At 36.1% G+C, this 23,615-nt stretch overlaps 1 protein-coding gene across 4 annotated transcripts; it reads right to left on the bottom strand.

The window, feature by feature from the left end:
- Nucleotides 1-716: 716 nt before the first annotated feature.
- Nucleotides 717-22,106, bottom strand: LOC122029598 (ubiquitin-like domain-containing protein CIP73). 4 transcript variants are annotated; one of them, XM_042588658.1, is made up of 17 exons: nucleotides 21,960-22,106; nucleotides 21,683-21,868; nucleotides 20,751-20,895; nucleotides 19,339-19,456; nucleotides 18,670-18,768; nucleotides 18,170-18,285; nucleotides 17,928-17,999; nucleotides 17,743-17,850; nucleotides 17,523-17,592; nucleotides 17,256-17,419; nucleotides 11,598-11,762; nucleotides 11,454-11,525; nucleotides 11,090-11,219; nucleotides 10,480-10,992; nucleotides 10,015-10,297; nucleotides 9,762-9,845; nucleotides 717-1,257 (listed from the first exon to the last, which is right to left on the bottom strand). In XM_042588658.1, the coding sequence occupies exons 2-17, from the start codon at nucleotides 21,724-21,726 to the stop codon at nucleotides 1,074-1,076; spliced, it is 2,367 nt and encodes a 788-aa protein (XP_042444592.1). In that variant the 5' UTR covers nucleotides 21,727-21,868; nucleotides 21,960-22,106; the 3' UTR covers nucleotides 717-1,073. The 4 variants fall into 4 exon arrangements, with proteins under 4 accessions (XP_042444592.1, XP_042444593.1, XP_042444594.1 ...); XM_042588659.1 differs by having other exon boundaries at nucleotides 10,480-10,959; XM_042588661.1 differs by having other exon boundaries at nucleotides 1,114-1,257; nucleotides 9,924-10,297.
- Nucleotides 22,107-23,615: the final 1,509 nt, after the last annotated feature.

The raw sequence follows: 23,615 nt of genomic DNA, 5'->3' as shown, positions 1-23,615 counted from the left end.
AAGCGGCAGCCGCGTAGTCCGATGGTTCAATTGCCACGACTTGTCAACCTTGATGTCGCCTTTAGAAATTTTGTTAGTGGCCTTTGGTGTCATTCCAACTATTGACACTAGGAATTGAAACATCCAACTCGAGTCACATAACCTGCATAAATCGGCAAATCAAATTCGAATTCAAGTAGCTCATGTCCTCGTATTTCACTACGACGACGACTAGATCCGACCGCCCGATCCATCCCGACCAAATTACATCTCGGAAGGATGATCGAGTTGCTTTTCGGAAACTAGTTTGTCTCCACTGCAAAAACAATGATAAGTAAACCCTACACTAGTTGAAAATCAATATTGGCTCTGTTTTTGAAAAAGAAGAATAGGGCAACAAGTTGTAGTGGATTTGGATTCTTTCACTTTTAGGGAGTTTTGAGTGCATGCTCTTGGTTGGCTTTGCTTCGGTGGGGCAAAAAAGAGAGTAAAAAAAAAGAAGTTGCTAAAGTGAGGGTTGGTTGTGATAAAGCATATTCCTTTCTTAGCGAACTCAAATCTATCATTAAGGACAAGTTGGGTGAGGGTATCCAATGTTGCATGTCATCTTAATGCACTTCATGTTATAGAAGGCAATGCTAATGGTAATTAAGATAATAATTTTATGAAATGACATGATGCAGAGTCACATGTTTAGCATTCACTTTATTTAGGGAGAATAAGTAAATCAAGGCCGATAATGCATAAATTCGGTTTAAATTTTATTTAACATCTCTGCAAAAAACATTATTACAACCAGTGGATATACAATTACCTGAAGAAGTAACATAACTGGTGAGTAATTAACAAATATAAATATTACTGACACTATGATTTTGTGCAGAGTTAAATGACATAATCGTCACAAATAGTTTGAGATTATCATGAGTCATGGTGATGAACTACGATTTACAAGTAAAATTTTGATAAAATTTGCACTGATCACCTTGCCGGAAACTTGAAGAAATAAAGCATAAAAAATGGGCATTGTACAGGTTCGAGTACAAGTGACAATCGCTAACAAAAAGAATTGCATATATCATCCTGAATCCTTCTCAGTTCTGATGTAGGCGAAAAGTTTTGGGATCTCTCAGAAGCTGGATAACATTCCTCTTTAACAAGGACCGGAGAAAAACATTCAGAATCAAATGTGGAGTGCTCAGTAGTTTGCTTTGTAGTATTTGCTGGCGCTTTATGCAAAATTTTGACACCTCCATATGAATATCAAAATCATTCTCCCTGCAAAAACAGAAGAGGGTAAGCTTAGATGTTGGTACAACCAGCAAAATGCCGTCAAAACAGTTTGCTGCATAAATAATGGCTGGAAATTTCAGATTACATATCATTGAGCAATTCAATATGTCATTATTTATTTTACAATAATAATAGCATATTTTAGCGAGTGATAACAAGAACATCAAAAAAGATGAAATAAAGTGAATACATCTCCATCCTGAAGTCAGGGATCCATCATTAAGGAATGCAACTTGTATAGATAGCACAAGGCATGATTTCGTAAAGCAATCACAAACCAGAATTCATGCACCCACTGACACTAGCAAGAATGCATATACACATACGCTCAAATAGCTGAATAACCAATGCACTAGCATAATTTGATGTACAAAGTTCATCAGATTTATAGTGAAAGTCAACCAGAAGACTGCAAGCAATGAGGTCAACTTTCAAAAAGAAACGCTAACAGGTATGCCTAGATTTCCAACCATCCACTTCGATTCTATGACCATTTATTATATCATAGAAACCAGCAATTCCCTGCTAACCAATGATGATGCGAACAAGCATTGTCTCTATTTTTTAGGTTTGCGACATGAATATTGGGCCATTTATTGTCAAAAAATGAGTGGACAAAACTGCAATAAGCTTCTAGATTATTGTGTTTGTGTTTCACATTAGCAAAAAGAAACTTTTTATAAAAATTGTGGTACAGCCCACTATTCTTTATAGATGGAAGTGTTGGATTGTTAAAAAGCAACATACCAAAAAGTTAATATAATAGAAATTATAAGACTAAGAAGGATGTGTGTAGTTATTTAAAAAAATAATAATAAACAGGAACAATTAGCTACAATTCCAAAAGATGACAAAATGAAAGATCAGTTTGAGATGCTATGGATGAATTCACAGACAACCGACTATAATTAAAAGAGTCTAATTCTATGGTATAAGGTATAAAGGGTCAAAAGAGATCTAAGAAACAATTAATTAATATTAACAAATAATTTAATTAATTTGAATGTTGCTAGTAATAGTTGCATAGGAATGAATGATAAAATATTTATGTAACTCCAAATAGTTAAGACAAATAATTAATGATTGTAACAACGCTGATGAAAAAGAATACCAAGTCATTAAATACAAACCTGTCCACCACCTATCAATTTAGTTTTAACTAAATACCTGCTATAAGGGAACCCCAATGCATGAATCTCCCGCCAGTGCGGGGTCCTAGGAAAAGGTTGGATTACATTAGGTCAATTGTTTCCACATTACCTTCAACTAAATACCTGCCATAACGACATGATTTTCATTGACATGAAATTAAAGAGTACACTAGACTTAAGTCACTTCCCACAGCAAACATCTACTTCAGTTGCATTGTTCATCCCAGCAATTCCACACTAGAAAGTTGACCCAACCCCACTCCCCTAAAACCATGTGGGTTACACAATAATTAAACCAGACAACTAAAGCTTTTGATTGCACATTTGATTTCTCAAATATTTCATTAATCAAACTGTATCAAACATACTATGTCAATATTATATTTTTCCGTGGAACATATCTTCAACATTCTCCCATGTGTCAAAGCATTTTGTACTCAATGCAACATAAGAAATCAACATTACTTTAGCAATACTATTTGAAGAAAACTTTGCAAATCTAATTATGATTAGAGATGCATTTTTCTAATATTTACCTAGGCACGTCAATGGGCTGCTTGGGCCCAAGAGAACCTGACTTGATTCTGTCGTAGGATGATCCTTATATATGTTCAAACTCAAGATTGCATTAGATTTCAATTTTTGATAAAGATACCCCATAAAAAACAACTTTAACTAGTTTTATAATTAAATAACACTTATATAGTATATATAGTGTCATATATTAAGTACAAGTAGTATCTTAAAACCTAAAAATATTGACATCTGGATCAGACACTCAAATTGAAAAAAAAAAAACTAAAACCCGAAAAGACCAAAACAATTAGAGTCAAAAACTTTCAGGATTCAAGAATAATTTCAGGATTTGAGTTCATATTTTTTTAATAACCAAACCAATTAAGTCACTTTTTTCTTAAAACCTGACCTGAGAGTTCAAGATTATGTCAAAAAACATATTGGTGTATCCACATCCTTCCAACAACCATGATCCTTTGTCATGTCACATCATATGTGATACTATCCAAAAACACTGATGGGTGAGTCACCGATAAGTTGCATCGGTGTAGACTTGACTGTCAATTGCCAGGCTACAAGAAGACCATAAGGAGATCTGTTGAGGCCTGTGTATGAGAGAAAACAAAAGACGAGAGATTAGAGGGACAACCAGAGAGTTCTCTGGTGATGTCACTCTGATGCTCAAGTTAGGGTTTCGGTGGAGTGAAGACGATGAACAATATTAGGGCTTGTGAGAATGATGTGTGCATCTCTTCTCATGAGGGTCGGCTACCTTTTATAGGGTAAGGACTATCCGCCATGTTCTCCTTGTTTCTCGCGACCGTTACCACGTTCCCCGAAATAAATGGTTATTACAACCCATTTATTTCAGAGTAAATAGTTGTATTTTCTGTCGTTCTCGTGATAATGGTTGTGTTGTCCACGTCTCCCATGGATAACGGTTCGTCGCTTTGACTCTTGATAGCTGAGACCGTTTCGGTTTAGCCAGAGGTAGTCCGAAAACCAAGTCGGGGGGTCGAGGTTTAGAGGTCGGGGACCGAGGACCAGGAGTCAAGAGCACAACTTCCTTGACGTTTGTCGACTGCCTTAGCAATACTGTTGACCTTTTTAGCCACATGACCTTCGTTGATTACCCTTGTATCAATATGGATATACCCATGTTCTTAATTTGACTTGCACCAGTCAAATAAGAGATGAAGATAAATGATGAGAATGAGAAATGAGATGCTGGTGGAGAAGATAAGAGATGCTAAAACTAATGAATGAACAATAGAGAGAGGGTATTTATATAAGATTGTAAGGAATTTTTAGTATTCTTCTGAATTTTGAAGATCATTATAATCATTTTAACTAAAACGTCTATGGTACCCCAATTATCCAATTTTTTTCAATATTTTTGATGATGGTACCCCAATTATCCAATTTTTAAATATTTTTGACGGGTGTATCAAGAATTTTATTGGGAAAAAATTGTTTAAAAAAGCCAAGCCAGGTCATGGCCAACCTGGCCCGACTTTAGGCCAAGCTTGACAAGCCCTAGTCATGTTTCACGCATGACACCAAGGTTACTCGAGGAAAAAAAAAAGGTTAATTGCATCATTGTCGCATGTGGTTGGAGATGTCATTTTGGTATAAACACTTTACAAGAGAACTAGAAAAAAATCTTTGCCTCACATGTACAAAATAGGAAGAGAAAACATATAGGCAAATATATCAAGACCATTATGATGCAGGAGGATCTGTAAATGTTTATTATTAATTTTTTGTTAATTTTTTACCTTTTTGGTATTTAAGGCATATTTTAAAGTGTCGTACCGAGACTGTCAAAACGAACGAAACATCTCGTTCCGCTCGACGATTGGCACCGGCACGACCCGGCACCAGACTCATGTCAGCTGCGACGTGTTGCGCGATTCCGTGGCCATAGTGGAGGGGCTGCTTGACCCCGCAACAGTAACGAAGAGGTCGCATAATCCTTTTGCTGTCGCCGCGGGACCCTATGGCCGCTGCAGGGGTCACACGACAATCGCGGTCGCACTGAAGGAGTCACGCAATTCCCGCGGCCATCGCTGAGGGGTCACGCAACCCCGCGGCAACGCCGAAGTCACGCGAGCTTGTGAGTGGTGTCGGATTTTCGATTTTTTTAAATTAAACTTAGGTTAATTATTTTATTTAACTCCTAGCTATGATGGAGATAATCTAAAGATGTTTTATTAAACCCTAATAAAATTATCTAATTAATTTTATATTTCATTAATTTTAATTTAAAAATTATAATAAATTATTTATTTATCTATTTTCATATCTTTTCCCTTTTTTAAATATTATTGTTTATATTGTTTATTTTTTAAATATTTATGTTAAATAATTTATTTTTTAATTAATATATTTTATATCTAAAAAATACCGAAACTATATCGGCACGACACGATATGGTACCGAAATCGTATCGTTCCGGTCTAGGACCAAAACCTCGGCACGAGTCGAAATTTTAAACCTTGATTTAGGATATTTTTGATAATTTATATCTTTTGTATTTTTGACTTTTTAATCGGGATTTTAGGATTGTGAGTCTGTTAGGAAAAATTTTCCTTTCTTTTAAAATTTCTTTCCTTTCTTTACAAGATAGGAATTGGAGTACATATGTTATGATTTCTTTCCTTTCTTTGTGTCTTAAAGTAAGAGTATAAATAAACATGTAATTAACTGTTTGAGGGATAATCCTAGAATATTAAATAGAATTTTCTTTTTTTCGGAAACATCTAGAGAATATCGGTTATCTCTTCTTGTCTTCTCCTCAAACCCCCCTTCCTGTCAACTCATAGAATAATTGCTATCCTATCCAACATCAGTTGGTATAAGAGCTGACGTGTTTTGATTTGAGGAAGCCGAGCATCAAATCCAATGGAAGGTCGTCATTGTTGTGCTCGTGGCCGTGCTAGATAGGTTCCCGAGGAAGTCTCACACCATGGTCGTAACACCCAAGACATGATTGAGGATTTATATAGGCAAATTGTAGATTTAACCAATGTGCGAAGATTGAGGCGTGTAGCGGCGGCGACGCAAAATCTTGAAGATCGTGAGGTACATGTTCGAGAGGATCGACATTTGAAACCTCGAATGTCGAGTTGATCTACCCAAATTTTTTTAGTGAGAATTTTGTTAATTTGGTCAATAAAGTGGAGCGGATCTTCGACTATCAACAAGCTCTGGATCGGATAAAGGTGAACCTAATTGCCATCAAACTCAGGGTTCGAGCATTGGCGTGGTGGGAGCACTTGCGGTGCTCACGAGCCTGACGGGGCAAAACCAAGATCAAGGATTGAGAGAAGATGAAGAAAAAGATGAAAGATCACTTTCTTCCTTTCTGGTACACTCAAACTTCGTTCCAAGGACGATTAAATTTTGCCATGGAGGGCTATAATTTCGACGCCCAAAATGACCTTGACAGATTCGAAGATGATTTGGAAGAAGAAGTTGACGAGATACTTTATGGTGATTGCCCTGAGACTTTAATCATTCATGAGAATTTATTAATTGAGGAAGACGTGGGAGACAAGACCGAGGCGAATAATGCCAAATCTACGATGAGGATAAGGTCGAAGAAATTATCGAAGAAGCTGATGATGATCCGCAATATTCAGGTGGACCTAACAAACAGACATGTGGGTTTGATATTTTTGATACATATCATCCTTTAACTAGGATAAACTCATCCGGTGCGTGTCCCAACCACAATTTATGCTTTGATATTGTTGATGCTAATAGAGTTGAATTCAAAATAGAGAGTGACATGGGTGTTGGCCTCCTGTTCCAAATAGATTCTACTCGTGGTTCGTCTGTTATTGCAATGGACGTGATTTGTAGTGGTGAAGAAGATTCCTTAACAAGTGCTGAAGATTATGTTGGAGATGTTGCAAATCTCCATCGAGTGCTTGATGGTTTTCCCTCAACCCTAATTCTATGGCCCATGGCGAGGTATGGGGAGGGTGACAAGAGGTGGATCGTCGAGGAGCACACCGATGGCACCAACATCCACAACTGGCACTGGATGGAGCGCAACTACCTCGAGTGGTCCTGATCCTTCCTCTCCTCCCTTCTCTCCAACCTCACCATCCTCGACGGGGAGGGCGGCTTCACCATCCGCACCAAGGCCCTCGACAAGCTAGAAGGATGCCTATGTCAATATCCACAATCACAAGATCATCCCCGAGTACAAGCACTCCCTTTCCGTCGGCTGGGAGGGCGAGGCCTGTGACGTCGCCAATGGCAGCTCATCTCCGCTCCTCAAGGTATCCGGCACCGTTGAAGTTCCCTACCTTGGGGGTGAGAACGCTAGGTAGGACCCTCAGGTTAGAATCACGCTCCGAGACAATGATGGTCCGATTGGGCGCCAGATCAAGGACGCCTTCATGGATAAGGGCAAGTCGGTGATATTAGTGAAACTTAGGGTGCGTTTGTTTTGCGCATTTTCTATTTTTATTTTCTGAAAAACGCGCATTTTCTGAAAAATGGTGTTGATTTACATTTTCCACATCTGTTTTCTAAAAAAATAGATAGCATTTTCTGAAAAAGCGGAGAATGTCTAAAAGTCATTTTCTATTTTTCAGAAAACGCGCATTTTTCAAAATATGAAAATGAAAAACGCGCAAACCAAACGCGCCATTAGGATTTTTGTGGAGACGATGGCCAAGGGAGGCCTTGCAAAGGACGAGCTTGAGGCGAAGAACCCCCCCTCGGTGACTACCAAAGACATCCTAGCGACAACTCCAACAGCTGGAGCAAAAGATCCAACGGCCGCCACTGTGAATAATGCGGTGGCTGCACCGCCAAAGGAAAAGAAGAAGATTAAGGAAGATTTCAAAAACGTATCTTTGACAGAGAAATTCTATTGTAGGGAGAGGAATATTTATGAGATGATGAAAATCGGTGGAAGGGATTTACACAGAGCAACGCAAGGATCAGTAAGGAAGTTGGTGGGCAATCCAGCCTCTTTGATGAATCGATCACAGGTGTCAATGAGGAGTTGCAGGAATCTAAGCTGATTGTTCAGAAGTGGAGATTTGGAAGTTGGCCAGATGGACTTCATTCCACAGTTAGGCTGACTTTTGAGGAACCTATACTTTCCCCCTTCATTGAGGCTGCACTTGCTTGTTTTGCATTGGATTGCAGTAAGCTTCAGGAATATACTCATGGTTTCTTTAGCAATATGGCTGAAATATTGGGTGATGGTTTTGCACAGTTCCTTCAGCATGTTTCACCTCTTGCATTTTATTCGTGTAATCCGGATGATAGCTCCGCAGTGGGCATTAATGATTCTGGCAACATTGACAGTGGGTTTGGAAGTGTGTCCTTTGATGAAGATAATGATGAACCTAGAATTTGTAGCATTAGTGTGAGGACTGGGGTTTTGGATGAAAAGGCTGCCGCAACCCAATCTATTGGCTTGTTTGCATTTCATATTAAGAGTGTTTACGCACCCTATATGGACGAGCCATTGAAAATTTTAGTCAGGCATGCAGCTTATTTTCACGAAGATGTCAGACTTCAAGCTATCATAGCTTTGAAAGGTATTGTAATGGCTGTACAGTCAATTTCTACGGGTCAAAATGATGTATCAGAAATACAACGGGAAGTTTTTGATACTGTAATGAAAATCTATATCAGTACCATGACTGAGGATGATGACAAGGAAGTTGTTGCTCAAGCATGTACTGGCATGGCAGCAATAGAAACTCGGCAATGCGACAAGGAGCGGCTGGAGCATCTTGTGAAGGCCAGGGTGAACGTAGTGGTGGTGGACAGCTCGCAGGGGACTCGATACAGCTGGACATGATCAAGTACGCAAAGATGGACAAGAATGGCGTCCACGATGTCGTGCTTGTCAATGGATCGATGAGAATTCCCAAAGTTCAAATTTTACCGAGTTGATACTATATGATCTTCCACCTGGGCTACCACCTAAAACTACTCTAAACTCGAGGACGAATTCTTTCAACCCGGGACGACTGATGCAGGAGGATCCGTAGATTTTTATTATTTTTTTTTTATTAATTTTCACCTTTTTGGTATTTAAGGTATTTTTAGTATTTTAGGTATTTTTGATAATTTTTCTTTTGTATTTTTGACTTTTTAATCCATTTAGGAATTTTAAAATTGTGAGTCTGTTAGGAAAAATTTTCCTTTCTTTTAGAATTTCTTTCTTTCTTTACAAGATATAAATTGGAGCCTATATGTTAAAATTTCTTTCCTTTCTTTGTGTCTTAGGTTATAGCCTATATAAACATGTATTTAACTATTTGAGGGATAATCCTCGAATATTAAATAAAATTTTATTTTTTCAGAAACATCCAGAGGACCGCGATTATCTCCTTCTTGCATTCTCCTCAAATCCCCCTTCTCGTCAGCCCACAGGATAATCACTATCCCAACCGACATCACATTGTGAGATAATGATAACCATGCATTACAGTTTGGTTAATTGGTTAATTGATAATACTAGGAATTCCACATGATCAGCTGTTATTATTTCCTTTTTTTTTCAAAAACAAATTCAGTCATCCTCTCTTACAGAAGGCTGAAAGGCATCCGTTGGTATGAATTGGGAATGACTAGCAATTATTTGTGTATGAATTTTCAAGTTATCGATTATAAAAGATCAAAATATTTATCTGTATGTGTATATAAAGGATCTACTAGGAGACAAAAAGGCTAGCATTCAACCACCTAATTGAAAGCATTTCTACTAGTAATTGTTCAGGCATCCAAATAAGCACTGTGTAGGCCAAAATGTATGCTGGAAAAAATTTCTTAATTACAAACCCTTGCACGTTTAGGATTGGGAGCCTCAGGTGGGTCTCGACGAATTTGGGAAGTACTAGAGTCATTCGAGTTCTGCATGGGGGCCTGCATACAGAGAATATCAATATAAGTAGCAAAATTACCTTATGTCCAGCAAGCAGTACATCAAAACGGCATCCTTACCACTGCTGTCGAAGAACTCTGATTATTTGTTCTACCATTATGGTCTGTTGATGTGGCTTGAGATATGAATGGCATAAGATTACGTACTAACCTTGAGAAGAATAGTCCATCCTCACTTACTCCTACACCCACCTCAGGTGGAGAATTTCCGCCTATGCCTGCTTGATCAGTGGAAGAACCTCTAGCAACCTCTGGATGATCAGTGGCATCAACATGAACTTGCTCTGCGGGAAAAAATGACTGCAGCCACTGATCCAATCTGCCAGTTAGTTGAGAAATAGGGCTTTGTCTGTTTTGTTGATCAAATTGAATTTCGTTGTTGTTAATACCCGATTGCAACTGTTGGCCTCCACTAAGGAAGTCTCTTAAAGAGCCTGAAAAGCATAAGATCAGCTTTCATATAACTCCTTCTTGGTTTAAAGCAGCATAGAGAAAACTCTAAACTCTAGAGAAGCTACAAAAATCTGAGCAATACAAAAGGGATAATACTGGACTACTCCATATAAGTCAAATTCAAAAAAACTCGTAAGAGTGAATTAGACAGATTATTCCTGACCTTGATGTGAAGCTGAAGCTGATTCATTTATTGAGGCATTTAATCCAGAAGCTAAAGAAACTGTACTAGAAGAAATTTGGTTAATCTCATGAATGAAACCTCCAATAGAAGATTCCAAGTTTTGTGATTCTATAGTGGATCCTGTAGTGTGCTGCTGCTCACTGTTATGACCATTATCATTCACCCCATTTGACAATTCATTGGTCCCAGCATCGTCCAAATTTCCAGAAGTGACATGTTGAACCCTTGCAAGAAAAGGGTAGATTAGCCCAACTGCACTGCCAGATGACTCAGATGTTGAACGGCCAGCGCCAGCAGGTACACTAACCACCGTTCTTATTGGCAATACTCTAACTCCAGAATCTCCAGCAACAGCTGGATTATTTGGAGCTCCAGAAACAGCTAGATCAGCAACATTTGCAGTGGAAGTATTTTCAGTTGGATTTGTTGATCCTTGTACTTGTTGTCCACCTTGTGTGCCTAGGTTATGAGGGGAAACTGGTAAGGTACGACCTAGGTAAATGATCACATCATCTGTCAGGTCAAAGGCATTTAGGAAAACAAAACCATAAGAACAAGGTGATTAAGAATGGATAAGCTTCTCGAATACCTGCACGAAGACGAATGCTGATATTTCCTGGAAGAAATGTAGTACCCAATGATTCACCTTGTAAACCATGGCCATTGTGTGCAGCTCCCATATGTGCATTAAAATTTGATCCTGGATAGAAAGGAACAGGCTGCAACAAGAAAGTTTAGTTGATGCAGAAAAGAATAAGATATAACTCCATAAATGAAATTTTTTTAGAAAAATGATATGCACAAGGAAAAAAACTCAATGAAAACCTCAAGGATAGACACATAAAGTGATGAGGCCCACAAAAAGTGAAATGGTGGGCCATGACTTTATGTGTCTATCCTTGAGGTTTTCATTGAGGTTTTTTCCTTGTGCATATCATTGCTCATTTTTTTACCTGAACCATCACAGGATTAGGTCCAGTTGCAGAGATGAAAACTGCTGGTCCCGCATTGATCACAGCATCAGCCTGTATGATAAAGATCATTTAACTATGGGTATATTTAAAATATATGGAAGGGAAGCTGGTTATGCAACATACTGGTCTTTCACCCAATCGCAATGTCATTGTCGTACGACCCAGCTCTAGTAACAAGGAACCCAAGTTCTGCAATAAGACTCCAGATCTAAGCACACTATTTTGAAGGTTCCCACGCATAAGTGTATTGGTCAAACTTGCTTGATCCTCAAGGCGCCCTGCGAATTGCTGTATAAAACAGCAAAATATTTAGCAGTAAAAAATGATTGATAACAAAGAATTAACATAAAAAGGAACACAAAATTGTTCCTGATATCTGCCGACCAATATGCCACTGTAAATGTAAATCCCAGGAGCTTGTGAAAACAGTGTAAACAACTTTCTTATGCCCATCAAGGAGCAGGGGATCTGATGAGTGGTGATAATAAAAAACAGATTGGATCTTTCACAACAGCTCAAGCTTTGGGGCAGTGCACACCCTGCTAGTGCTAATTTCCACAATTAAACATCAAAGTATCCAAGTTAGTTCATGTGTTGTACTTTAACATATTCAATTAATCTACACGCCCATACATGAGAGCCAGTGTTACAGAGATTGAAGTATAAAACTATCTCATAATAGCTTAAGCTTTTGGATAAGCAAATACCATTTAACCCATGGTATGCTGCATCTAAAAGTGGATGCCACAAAAGTAAGAGCTTGTTTCAATTGTTTAGCTCTAAATTTCTCCAAAATTTCAATCGACTGCATATTTACATTGAATCTACAGTTCACAGACTCTACACTATTGTTTTGTTGTTAAAAAAGGATAGCTGGTTGAGATCAAACTGTTTACATCATTTGGATATCTCATCTAGATTCCTGCACATATCCAATATAACCCTATCATCATTTCTATTACCATCATGGGGTGTGGATTAGCCAACTCTTAGCCCAGCTTCTTCTGGTGAGTAGGCCCTTGAACTTCCTCTGTTTCCAAAATCATACCCTACTAGGTGACAGGATGGTGTTGGTATCTTCACAAATGCTAATTAGCACTCAGCCCGAGCAAATAATTGAAACCTTGTGCTAGATCAACATATAATATTTTCTTATTTTTAGTATGTATGATAGTGGATTGCACAGTACAGACTCAGTTGGTAATGTGTAGCCTATAGGTTCATAGTTGTTGGAGCATGTGTTGGAAGATGAAACTAGGGCAACTAGCACTGAAATATGTATAACTTATTTCAATGATGTGGGATCATAGTTTATATTTTTTACTGAATCTTAGGAACAGTAGTAATATGACTTAAGTTACAGAGTTGAAGGAAATTTATAATGGGTAATCATAGAAGTATTTGTATTGTCAATTCTTATATGGTGGATAATTGAATTTGGATAGTCTTTGCGACATAGAGTAATAATGTTTTGTCATATTCATAAAAGTAATTGTATTATAATTCCTATGATGTGGTACTTGAATAGGGTGGAATATAGATAGGTTTTGAGACATATAGTAAAAGTATTCTGTCATGAAAGGTGCAAGGTCTCTAGACCAAGTTTCTCACATAAGCAGTGGCAAACAAAAGTGACTACCAACATGGTGTCTATTAGCTTTGGAGCACCACAGCCCCTGTTTACTAATTGAAGAGATGCAAACCATGGTTTAAAATCTCGACCCGTGCCGAGGTTTCGACTCCATATCAGAAAGATACGGTTTCGGTATCGTATCGTGCCAATATGATTTCGATATTTTTTTATTTATATATAACAATTATTAGATAAATATATTTATTGTGTATAATTTAAAAATAAATTGTATATTAATTTTATATAAATTCTCAATTATTGGACAACTTAATATGATTAGAAAAAAAAATTAAATATAGTTTTCTTTAAAAAAAACTAATCTATCAATAACTTGATTCAAAATTGATATATCATAATATGTTACCTTATTAATACCAAAAGGAGTGGCGTAAATTAAATAGAAGTATTGGTTCTTGCAACATTAGGTCAACTCTATAGTTCTCCAATATCCAGATTAAATAATTATCTTATGACATACAATATTGATATTGATTTCTCTATGTGTTCATCGAAGTGTCACGATTCATCACTGGAAGTTGGATTTGAACTGACACCACTGTGCCACTTAAATAGTAAACAGTAAAAAAAAAAATTATCATAAAAAAATTATCAAAATATAAATCTGATTTATTTGAATTTTTTATATATTTTTAGAATTTTTAAAATAGTAAAAATAATTTTCAGAATATTAATTAATAAAATTTATTTACTTTTTTCAATTTTAAATATATTTTTTTTATATTTTAATAGAATAATTTAATTAGGATTTATAAAAATCTCTTTGAAATGTCACACCTAAGTTGGGAAATATTTGAATTAATTAACGTTTAATTTTCTTTTCGTCAAACAAAACGCCTCATGCGCGCGCCAGAGGCATCCTGCGATGTGTCTGACAGTGCTAGAGGCGTCTGACGACTCTTCTAGCACCGCCAGAGGCATCCCACGGTGCCACGCCTCCATAGCTTTTGCGAAGAGGGATCGGAGGCGCCTTCGGGACACTTAGTCTCGCAACGCTTCCGGCGGTATCGGAGGAGTCCCGCGACATCTCCGACACCTCTAGTACGCCTCCATCGCCTCTAGTACGCCGCCTCCGCTCGTTTAGGTCAAATTGAAATCATACCTGTCCATCTCACTTTTGCCTCCTTGTCGTCACCTCGCTGTTGTCGATTCCTTTTGTCTTCTATCACATGATGCACAAAATAATCCCACCTCCCATGTCAGTTTCGCTCCGGTGGCGGAATGGTAAAATCCGTTCATGCTGAGCGGCACGAAATGGTATTTTAATCATTGATGCAAACACTGAATCCCAAGTTTAGGTCATCCCTTGTGACTCAAAAGAACTACAATATAGTGGAATTGACAAAAGTCTTAAGAGTTGAGAAGGGATTGGAACAGTCAACTGTCCAAAAACTTGTAGAAAATGCTAATCAGGCAACCCTAGCAAATATTGGCAGGGACTAACGAAATAATCATACAACCCAACAATTCCTTTGAATTGCTCTGCTTGATCAGAGTCCCTAGCAGATATTAACTAGGATTAGTGAAAACAGTCATATGCAAACAAAAGTTCCCTTGAATTGTTCTGTCAGAATACTCCTAAGAAATTTTAACTGTTGTAGAAAGAGTTTCTGGATTCTGAATCCAAATAGCTACGATGATTGAACTTAATAAGAAAACAATGAAACAAATTCAATTCACAAATCAAAACAAAAAACCTTCCCATGGCATAAAACCTGCTAATATATAAAAAGACATTGGCCCCCCTCCCTCCCTCATTGCACATCTATGATGGTTTTGCCTTGGTGGGTCTCTTTCTCATTTATTAATGTTTGAAAAGCTCAGGTTACTCATTGGTGGAATTATAAGAAATGCAAACTTATTTATATCATATTAAGAGAAAAAATAAGGATTCATATATATTCCTATTGGACAAAATGATAATATCAAAACTCATGGCAGTGTATTTGTACTTGGCTGATTAGCCAAATGCCCTCATGAAGGAAATGGTCATTACATAGAAATGAAACATTGGCGGAGAAAAACCATGTGCTAACTATGAACCAATTTAGTCTTAGATCAACTATCAAAATCATTACAATGTAGGACCAAAGCAAACAAATTGGCTAAATTGTGTTTTGACTTTTCAGGATAGGCATGTCACCGAGATTGTTTTCAAATTAAACAAATTGACTATTGCAATTATTTGAAATCGATGCACCGATCTTAACCTGCCATTCAGCTTTATCCAAGACTGTTTTTCTAGCTATCCTGCCATTGAACCTGATGCAACAAAGTGTTTCTAGTTTTAGCTAGAAAAGGGTCAGCACATCTATAATTTCTACACTTTTCTCAAGTCTTCACCAAATCATTAGTGACCATCTGGACATCATGAACATATACAATCCAAGATCAGTAGTTACCAGCTGAATTGGATATCCAGCCAGTGTAAACTTTTGATTCAATGTTGATCTTGAGGATCCATCAGACCAATACAGTATTGACATCATATTATACATATTAACCCATACCCAAAAAACGAATATAACAAGTCGCAGCATGGTGCTGTACTGCAGTTAGCAACAATAAATTTACTGTTTACAACGAATTGCCTAAACTTGGATGGTTCACCTATTTGTCTGCACTCAGACTGAAAAAATTTAGCCTGACCAGGCAGTATGGTCCAAAATATAAAACCATCCATCCAACCTCAAGGCTTAAACCAGCTTGCATCCTAGGTTAAAATCTTGAACCTGCAGCAGGTTTAACCAATAACTAGAACAGAAACCCATCAGCTCTTGCCAAGATCACATGGCTGGCATTGATTAACAATTGAATCAGCTTAGACTAGCTGCAAAATGATTGATTTTATCTCACAACTACACAAGGTCTTATACCTTTGTCAAAAAAATGACATCTTCAATTGCTGAACTCCATCAAATTAGATAGAAGGTGGAGTTTTCTTAGGAAATGATTTTTCTTTGGGGGTAACAAATCTTCAATAGGAGAACAATAATTAATGATTCATACAATGAATTTACAGATCAACAAATAGGATTGATTTATAATTTGCAGTTGCTCATTCATCCAAGGTATTTGTCAAGCTAATCAAATTTATGTATGAATTGCCGAAACATTGCGCTAGTCTTAGCAACCAAATTACGATTCAAGACAGATAACAGTGATAGTTATGGTGTCTGAAGGGTTGAGAAAAAGTATAAGTGGATGAAAAACAAAGGATAAAGAAAAATAGGGCTTTGAAATAGGAAATAAAATTGTGTTTTGTTTCTAATGGAACTGAGGTGGACCAAGCTGGATCATGAATGCTACAGATAAGAACCTGATGGCACCATAGACCATGTCAAAGTGAACAATCACTATTGAGCGACAGCAAGTCAATTATCAAACATCACTGATTAAAATGCCAAATTCAGTTGGCATAGAACATGTCTGGGTCAATACCTCGTCAAACAGAAGAAACATGAAAGGAACAACAAACCATCCAGCAAAGATATAGTATTGAAATGAAAACTGAGGAACATCTTTTTCTGGATATACTATTCACTTCAATTCTTATTAACCGACCTCACCTAGTGGGATAAGACTTAGTTGTTGTTGTACTATTCGGTTCAATTCTTATCTTTTCAACTTAACTGCTTCAGAAATCCCTATTCTAGAGGTCTTGTCTGCTGAGGTTAGCAGCTGATCTCATTATCTATGTCAAAGACTTGTTCATGCGACTAACCATAATATAAAAAATGAGGCTTGAGATTGCGTAGCTTCTAACTATTGACGTAATTTAAATTTTGGAATGCATCAAATACTTCTAAAATTGTGCTAGTACCTGCTGTTATGCATCTCTATGTCAGGGATGAAAAAAAAAACACAAAAATATAGGAACAAAACGACTCAGTTCAAGACTGCCAAGTTGATTTACTTACCACAGTTTCAAATAAAATAGTATACTTGTAACAGTTCAACCGCAGTTGACTCAACTTGCAATGTAGAAGTAATGAAGAATGAGGTAATTATATATAACAGAAAGTTTGGTGCTTAAGAGCAATAGCTTGGGATTTATAGTATTATTGTCTCATTCAAGTCTCTGTGAAAAAACCAACTTGATAAGAGTCAAAGAGGGAATGAAAACATACTGATATGTATCCATCAACTTGCATCATTAGCAATTCTCTTGTAGAAAGCAGAACTTCTACTAAAGATGCTGGACTTGGTAGGCCACCTGGGATAAAAGAATGGCGAGACTGAAGACCATTGCCGAGCATATTAGTGATGCTTGCTTCATTTCTGTACTCCACACCTGCCAAAGAATGAAATTTCTTCTACTTATTCTATAACCCAAACGCTTGCATGAAAGTAAATCTCGTCAGGTTTATAAAGAAAAAAGCTAGCTGCATTTATACCTTCTCTGAAGAACTCATCTCTCATGAAGCTCAAATACTGATGTATAGTGGTCAAAGAATCAGGAATTACCTGCACAACTACAACTTATGATAAAGTATAACAAAAAATGCTAATAAAATTTTTACAGCTGAACAAAGAGAGTAGTGTAAATAACTTGTTCACAGCAAGCAAACAAACCTATAATGCACATTCAATCACCATATATGATTGACAACTTACAGTTGGCTGTTGGGGGCCCAATGAAACTGCAGGCTGGAATTGGTCGGGTAACTGCCTAGAACCAAGCTCACCACCTGGAACGTCAAGAGAGGTTCTTGCACCCAAATCCTGTGAAGCAAGACTATTTATGCTTCAAAATGAAAACTTTTAATTGGCATTTTTTGCATTAGTGAAGGAAGATTTACCCTGAGATCTGTACTTGAGGTCTGGGATCCAGTGTTTCTTGTTGCAACAGCATTTAAGATACTAGATATAATCTGCTCAATAAAATCAATGATTAGCCGTATTCATGTTATACAAGTATAAAGGGCAGTCCGGTGCACAAAGCTCCCGCCATGCGGGGTCCCGGGGAAGGCCCGGTGTTCATGTTATACAAGTATCCCACAAAAAAAATAAAAATAAAGGGCATTTGTACTGGCAGATCTACCTGAGAAAGATGTTGAGTATGATGGTCCCCTTGGCCAATATTGACAGTCTCAAAGACTAAGGTACGAGCTCCTTGACCAACATGACTACGATGAGTATCTGAAGTAGCATTTGAAACTACAGTGGTAGAAAAAAATTCAATCGGCATTTTCTCATTTAGGAAACAATTGGGAAGGATATGCTCTAATTTCTTATGAATATCTAAAAACACTATGTTAGTAAAAACAGGACAGTCTGAACTATACTTATTACAACCATTAAGCAGAAAGAAACAGAATGATAAAGTCGTTTGCAATTGATGCATTTCAAGGACTACATCCTAATACACCTAATCTCCTAAAATAAAGGACCGTATATATTCTAACAGTTTGTCAGTAGAATAATAAAAAACTTATTTAACCGACAACACGACAAACAAAAAGAAAATGTTCAAGTTTTCAAGTGAATTCAAGCTACATAAGATTGACCATAACCTACGTGATTTAAATGCAACTAACTCACCTGGTGCACCTTCATTTTCCATATGACTTGTTGATGGGAATGAAGAAAATGGTTGTGGTTGTCTAACAACCAGATGCAAAGTGTGACCATCTTCAACATCTTAATCATCCATGTTAAGGAACTCCAGTAGAAGTTATTTAATAGAATACTGATAATTAGATGAGCAAGCACATAAACAGTAAGTTCATCTAGTAAATTAGTGTGTACATCTACTATATGTAAAAGGGAGAAAGCAAGCATGATAAATTTGCTAGAATCCAACAGATAAACAAGCTAATTATATGTATAAAAACCAATAATGGTAAGCCAATTACAATCTATAGCAACTAGAATAACAAAATGCTATGTATTGTAGACAGTATAAATATCTAAAAGAGAAGATTTCTGTGCATCTCAACAATTCTATTTCAATACGAACAGGAAAGAGAACGTCAATCAGAGATTAGGAACCAAAATTGAAGAGATATCTTAGCAATTTGAAGTGGCTAAAACTTCATGTTTCAATAAATAAAGAATCAACATTACCATAGATAAAAAAAAAAGTATCCATTGATGACACAAAACAAATAGGAACTGATTGACTAGTGCAAAAGGGACTAGTATTTACTCATTCTAGTATATTAAAATTAGTCAACAAACTTAGGACATCAAGATGATATAATAGGATACGATACGTAGACAGGATTTCATCATCTTTCAAAACCTTGCCACGGCATATTAAACGCTGTTGTTCAGAGATTACCCCAGTTATACCGGCTATTTGTTCCTTCAACTTTGGGATTGGCACCTGTGAAGCAAAGAAAATATTATACTGTAATAGACTTCAAAGATCTTCATCATTAAATATGTTTGGGGACGTCAGAACAAAAATATGTACGATTCCCATAACTCCACTACAACATACAATTAGGAGCATTATTCTCTATAAGGAAAAAAATCAAAAAGGTCCAAGCAATAATAGTTATGCAGAGATAATCAAATTTTAAAATTAAACTCTCCAAAAAAAAGACTATAGTCAAACTTGAGAACCATTTTGAAGAATCAGACAAACGGTGTCACATACCAGCCATTCAAAATGATAATATGGGTATAGTTCATTGCAAATAACAATAACTAATTATCTGAGATGTCAAAACTTTTTTGTCACAATAAATACAAGTGGAGGCACCCTTTTATGAACTTCTGAAAACTTATTCAGGATTTTAAATCCAGTAAATCTACAATCTAAATAATTGGATACAAGCATCTGCAGACATTAGAAGACAGATAAACCAGTGGGGGTGCCATGAAAATACCATGATTGTGATTCCATGATTATGTGAATCAGCACAGAGTGTAAATTGTAAAAGGATTAGTAAGTCTATATTATTTGTTGCAAACACCTCAGACATTATAAGATTCATGCATCTTTAGGCATCATGTAAGAGATACCGTGATTGTGATTCCATGACAGATAATGTAAATTGAAAAAGAATACGTGCCAACCAAAAATCATCATATGAATCCACTACTGGCTCAATAGCATGGGTGAGTTCAAAGCCCCCAGCAACTACCACTAGCAAAACACCCAAGAAAACAATTTCGAGACAAAGTTTTATGCAGTTTGGCACCTTGCTTTACAAGGAGATGAATGATAAATGCAAATTTGGATTCTACATCCATGTGCTACTTTGTGTGTAAAATCATAAGTATTTGATGTTAAAAGACTTTATATGTAACAAAAATTTACACATGCACATGCCGGAAGTCAGACAAACATAAGATTGAAGTGGTAGAGATGGACAGCGTATGATATTGAATGGTTATTAAATAACAAATCTTGTTATAGTTAACAGTTGATGTAAATATAGTCTTGAATTATGATCACGGAAAAAGGATCACTTTTTAGAAATGAAGACTAGATCCGAGTTGAAGAATCAATAAAAGCTGTTCATTTAAGGTAGGGAAACTTCTATTCATTGCAAGATAACACATTCCAGTTGCAAACTAATAAACAAAGGAGGGAGTAAGGTAAAGGAACAAAGTGTTTTGGATAAAGTAAGCTGCAATTTACTTAATGAACATAATTAAATTGTACTTACAGACTTGTCTACTCGCAAAGTGTACGTTCGAGAATCCAATGTTTTAATTTTAATCTCTACAGTGCTCTGTGAATCTTTTGTGGAATCTATACATGATGTTGTTGCTTCTGAAGGATCATAAGCACCCATATTCTCCTCAAATGACCTGATGATTGATTTTCCCAGAAGAATCATCAAAATGTATTATAACCATTCAGATTCTACATGTGCACAATTCTTGTCCACTTTAGTACATGAAAGAAACAGAAATATAAAAATAATATTGCATTAGAAATTTAGAATATTTTGCTATGTTCTGTTGAATATGTGAAACTGTTTCACTTATTCTATTCGAAAATATGCTTGCCCCTAACCTAGATTAACCAATGTGAATACATAAAATAAAATAAAACTATAATAAATCAACCATAATTGTACCAAGCATATTAAAAAAGAAATAAGAGAAGTAAAATAGGTTGACACCAGTTATATATCTCATAGGTATGAAGTCACAAAATCATATAAGCAGCACTTATCTCACTATCAATATGCTATCATCATAGAAGAAATTATTGTGGAGACACTTCCCCAATCACAGTGGAAAGGATCAAACTTAAGTCATTCCTAAAATGGGCCAAGTCAGTGAAACATTACGGTTGATGCCCTAGACATAGCCAATATGTGACTATTCAGATATCCTATATGAGACAACCTGGGACAATAATCAAAAACTTTTTACATGGTTGTTCGTGGAAAACAATGATACAAGCTTCAGAGTAGCCTTTTTTCCACAAACAAATCATATATCACAAGCTCCTGATTGACACGTAGCGCGACTTGCGCCCATGCTGAACACTAAAAAAATTCTCTTTTCCATCATACAAACTCCATCGTTCACGTCCGACGAACTCACTGCTAGACTACATGTCCTATGTGACAGAGCAAACCCATACCATATGGAAATCAAAGAAAGCCCCAATACCCCCAACAAGCGCATCACCGCCCATGCCCTCAACGCTAGCAAAATCGAGGGGTCCGATAACTCGAGGCTCGTCGGGAATCGACAGCGCCAGAGTTCCCAAGGTCCCGAATCCCCAACGAGAAAATCAACCCCCAGTAAAGCATAAGGCAACCCGTTCCTGAAAGAGAACGACCATAGTCGGAGGCGCATGGCAGATTCAAGCACGGAAAAGGGAAAAGCACGCAAGCAACCATTAAGATGGTGATTACCGGGGAACCAGGTCGACGGCGAGAAAGTAGGAAACCTGGACGAGGCGAACAACAGACGGCAGCTCGCGAGCCCTCACAAAACGTATTGCGGCGTTGGAATTATACAGATTTAACTCCGCAGTGGAGAGACCAGCCGCGTTTGATTTCCCATCTGGGAAATTTTTACATTTTCTCTTTCAAATATTTGCTGCATCTTTTAAAATAACCCCCAAACTTTTCAAATTATCGAAATACTCCGAACATATCCAAAACCTAACCATGTCATCCTTTTGCTAATACTATCCCAACAAATTTGTTGTCAATTTGAATGGACGATTCAAAAGCTAAGGCCGTTGCAAAAAAGTAAAACTTTGAGAGGTAAAATGAAATGTTTCCAAGACTTGATCGGGGATTTTTGGTTCGGTTGCCAGACCGCCGCCTCGCCGCCTTTGGACCAGATTCGGCCATTGAGATGGAATGCGAGACGTTGGATCTAGAGCGGACGGTGGATGATGCCGTGCTAACAGCTCGAACCAAGTTGTGCTGGAGTCAATCGATTTTACACGAACTAATTATAATTTAGATCTGATGGCAAAATTAAATTTCATCAAAAATAAAGAATAAATTAAAATACATCACCCGACAGTATGATATGTTTGCCCTTTATTTTTAATAAATAAGAAGAATAAGGATCAACGAATGAAGTATCCATCTAATGGATTGAATAAGATTGGCAAAACACCCATGCCAGATTCTGATCATTATGATCGACATCAGGTTTAAGTTGGATGAGCTAAAAAAAAATTATTATTATTTATGAACAATTATATACTTATGAAATAGTGGATTTAGGATTTATGAATTAGAATCTTAATTATTTTTATGTCTCAAACAGAAAAAATTACTTAGAGTTTTAATATTTTTTTAAAATAATAATAAATTTTTTATATATAATTTAGTTTTTTTATTTTTTGAAATTCAAAGTTACCAGTTAATTTTTTTATTAAGTTTTTATAATAATTTTTTTAATTGATAAAATTATTAAATTATTTAATTTTTCTTGATATGTTATTCAAGGTAAATCAGATTTTATTAATTTTAATTTAAAAAACTTTGATTTGTTGAAGTTATATTAACATGTATTGTTGATAGTATTTTATAACGTATTCATGCATTGAAAAAATAATAATTTTTTTATATATAAATTTCAGTATCTCTTTTTAATTCTGGATTTATTATTTTTTTTTAGAACTTTTAATTCGGCAATATGAGATATCATATTTTAAAAAGTAATCAAAATTTAATTTTTTTATTTTTTGAGAAAATAATCACTAAACAATTTTAATTATTTTATCATAAAAAAATTAAAATTATATTCACATATTTTTAATTATTCAAACCTACTTTAAAAGGAAAAAAATGATAAATCAATGAATAATTGAAATAATTAATTTAAAATTATTTTTTATTCTTATCATATTATTTGTTTATTTTAATTATATATTTTTCAATAAACATACCTAATAAAATCTTACTAACGCAATTGCTTTACTTTGTTTTTTGGTATGGAGTTTGATATTTTATTTTTTTAATACTTTCTAACAATAAAAATATAGTCATACAATTTTTTTTTCTCATTTTTTTTTATAAAAGAAGAAAATAATAAATAAATATATT

This window comes from Zingiber officinale, chromosome 10B (genome assembly GCF_018446385.1).
Source record: "Zingiber officinale cultivar Zhangliang chromosome 10B, Zo_v1.1, whole genome shotgun sequence".
Taxonomy (NCBI): domain Eukaryota; kingdom Viridiplantae; phylum Streptophyta; class Magnoliopsida; order Zingiberales; family Zingiberaceae; genus Zingiber; species Zingiber officinale.
Note: the sequence above shows the minus strand (reverse complement) of the source record. Positions and strands in the feature narration are given on the sequence as shown.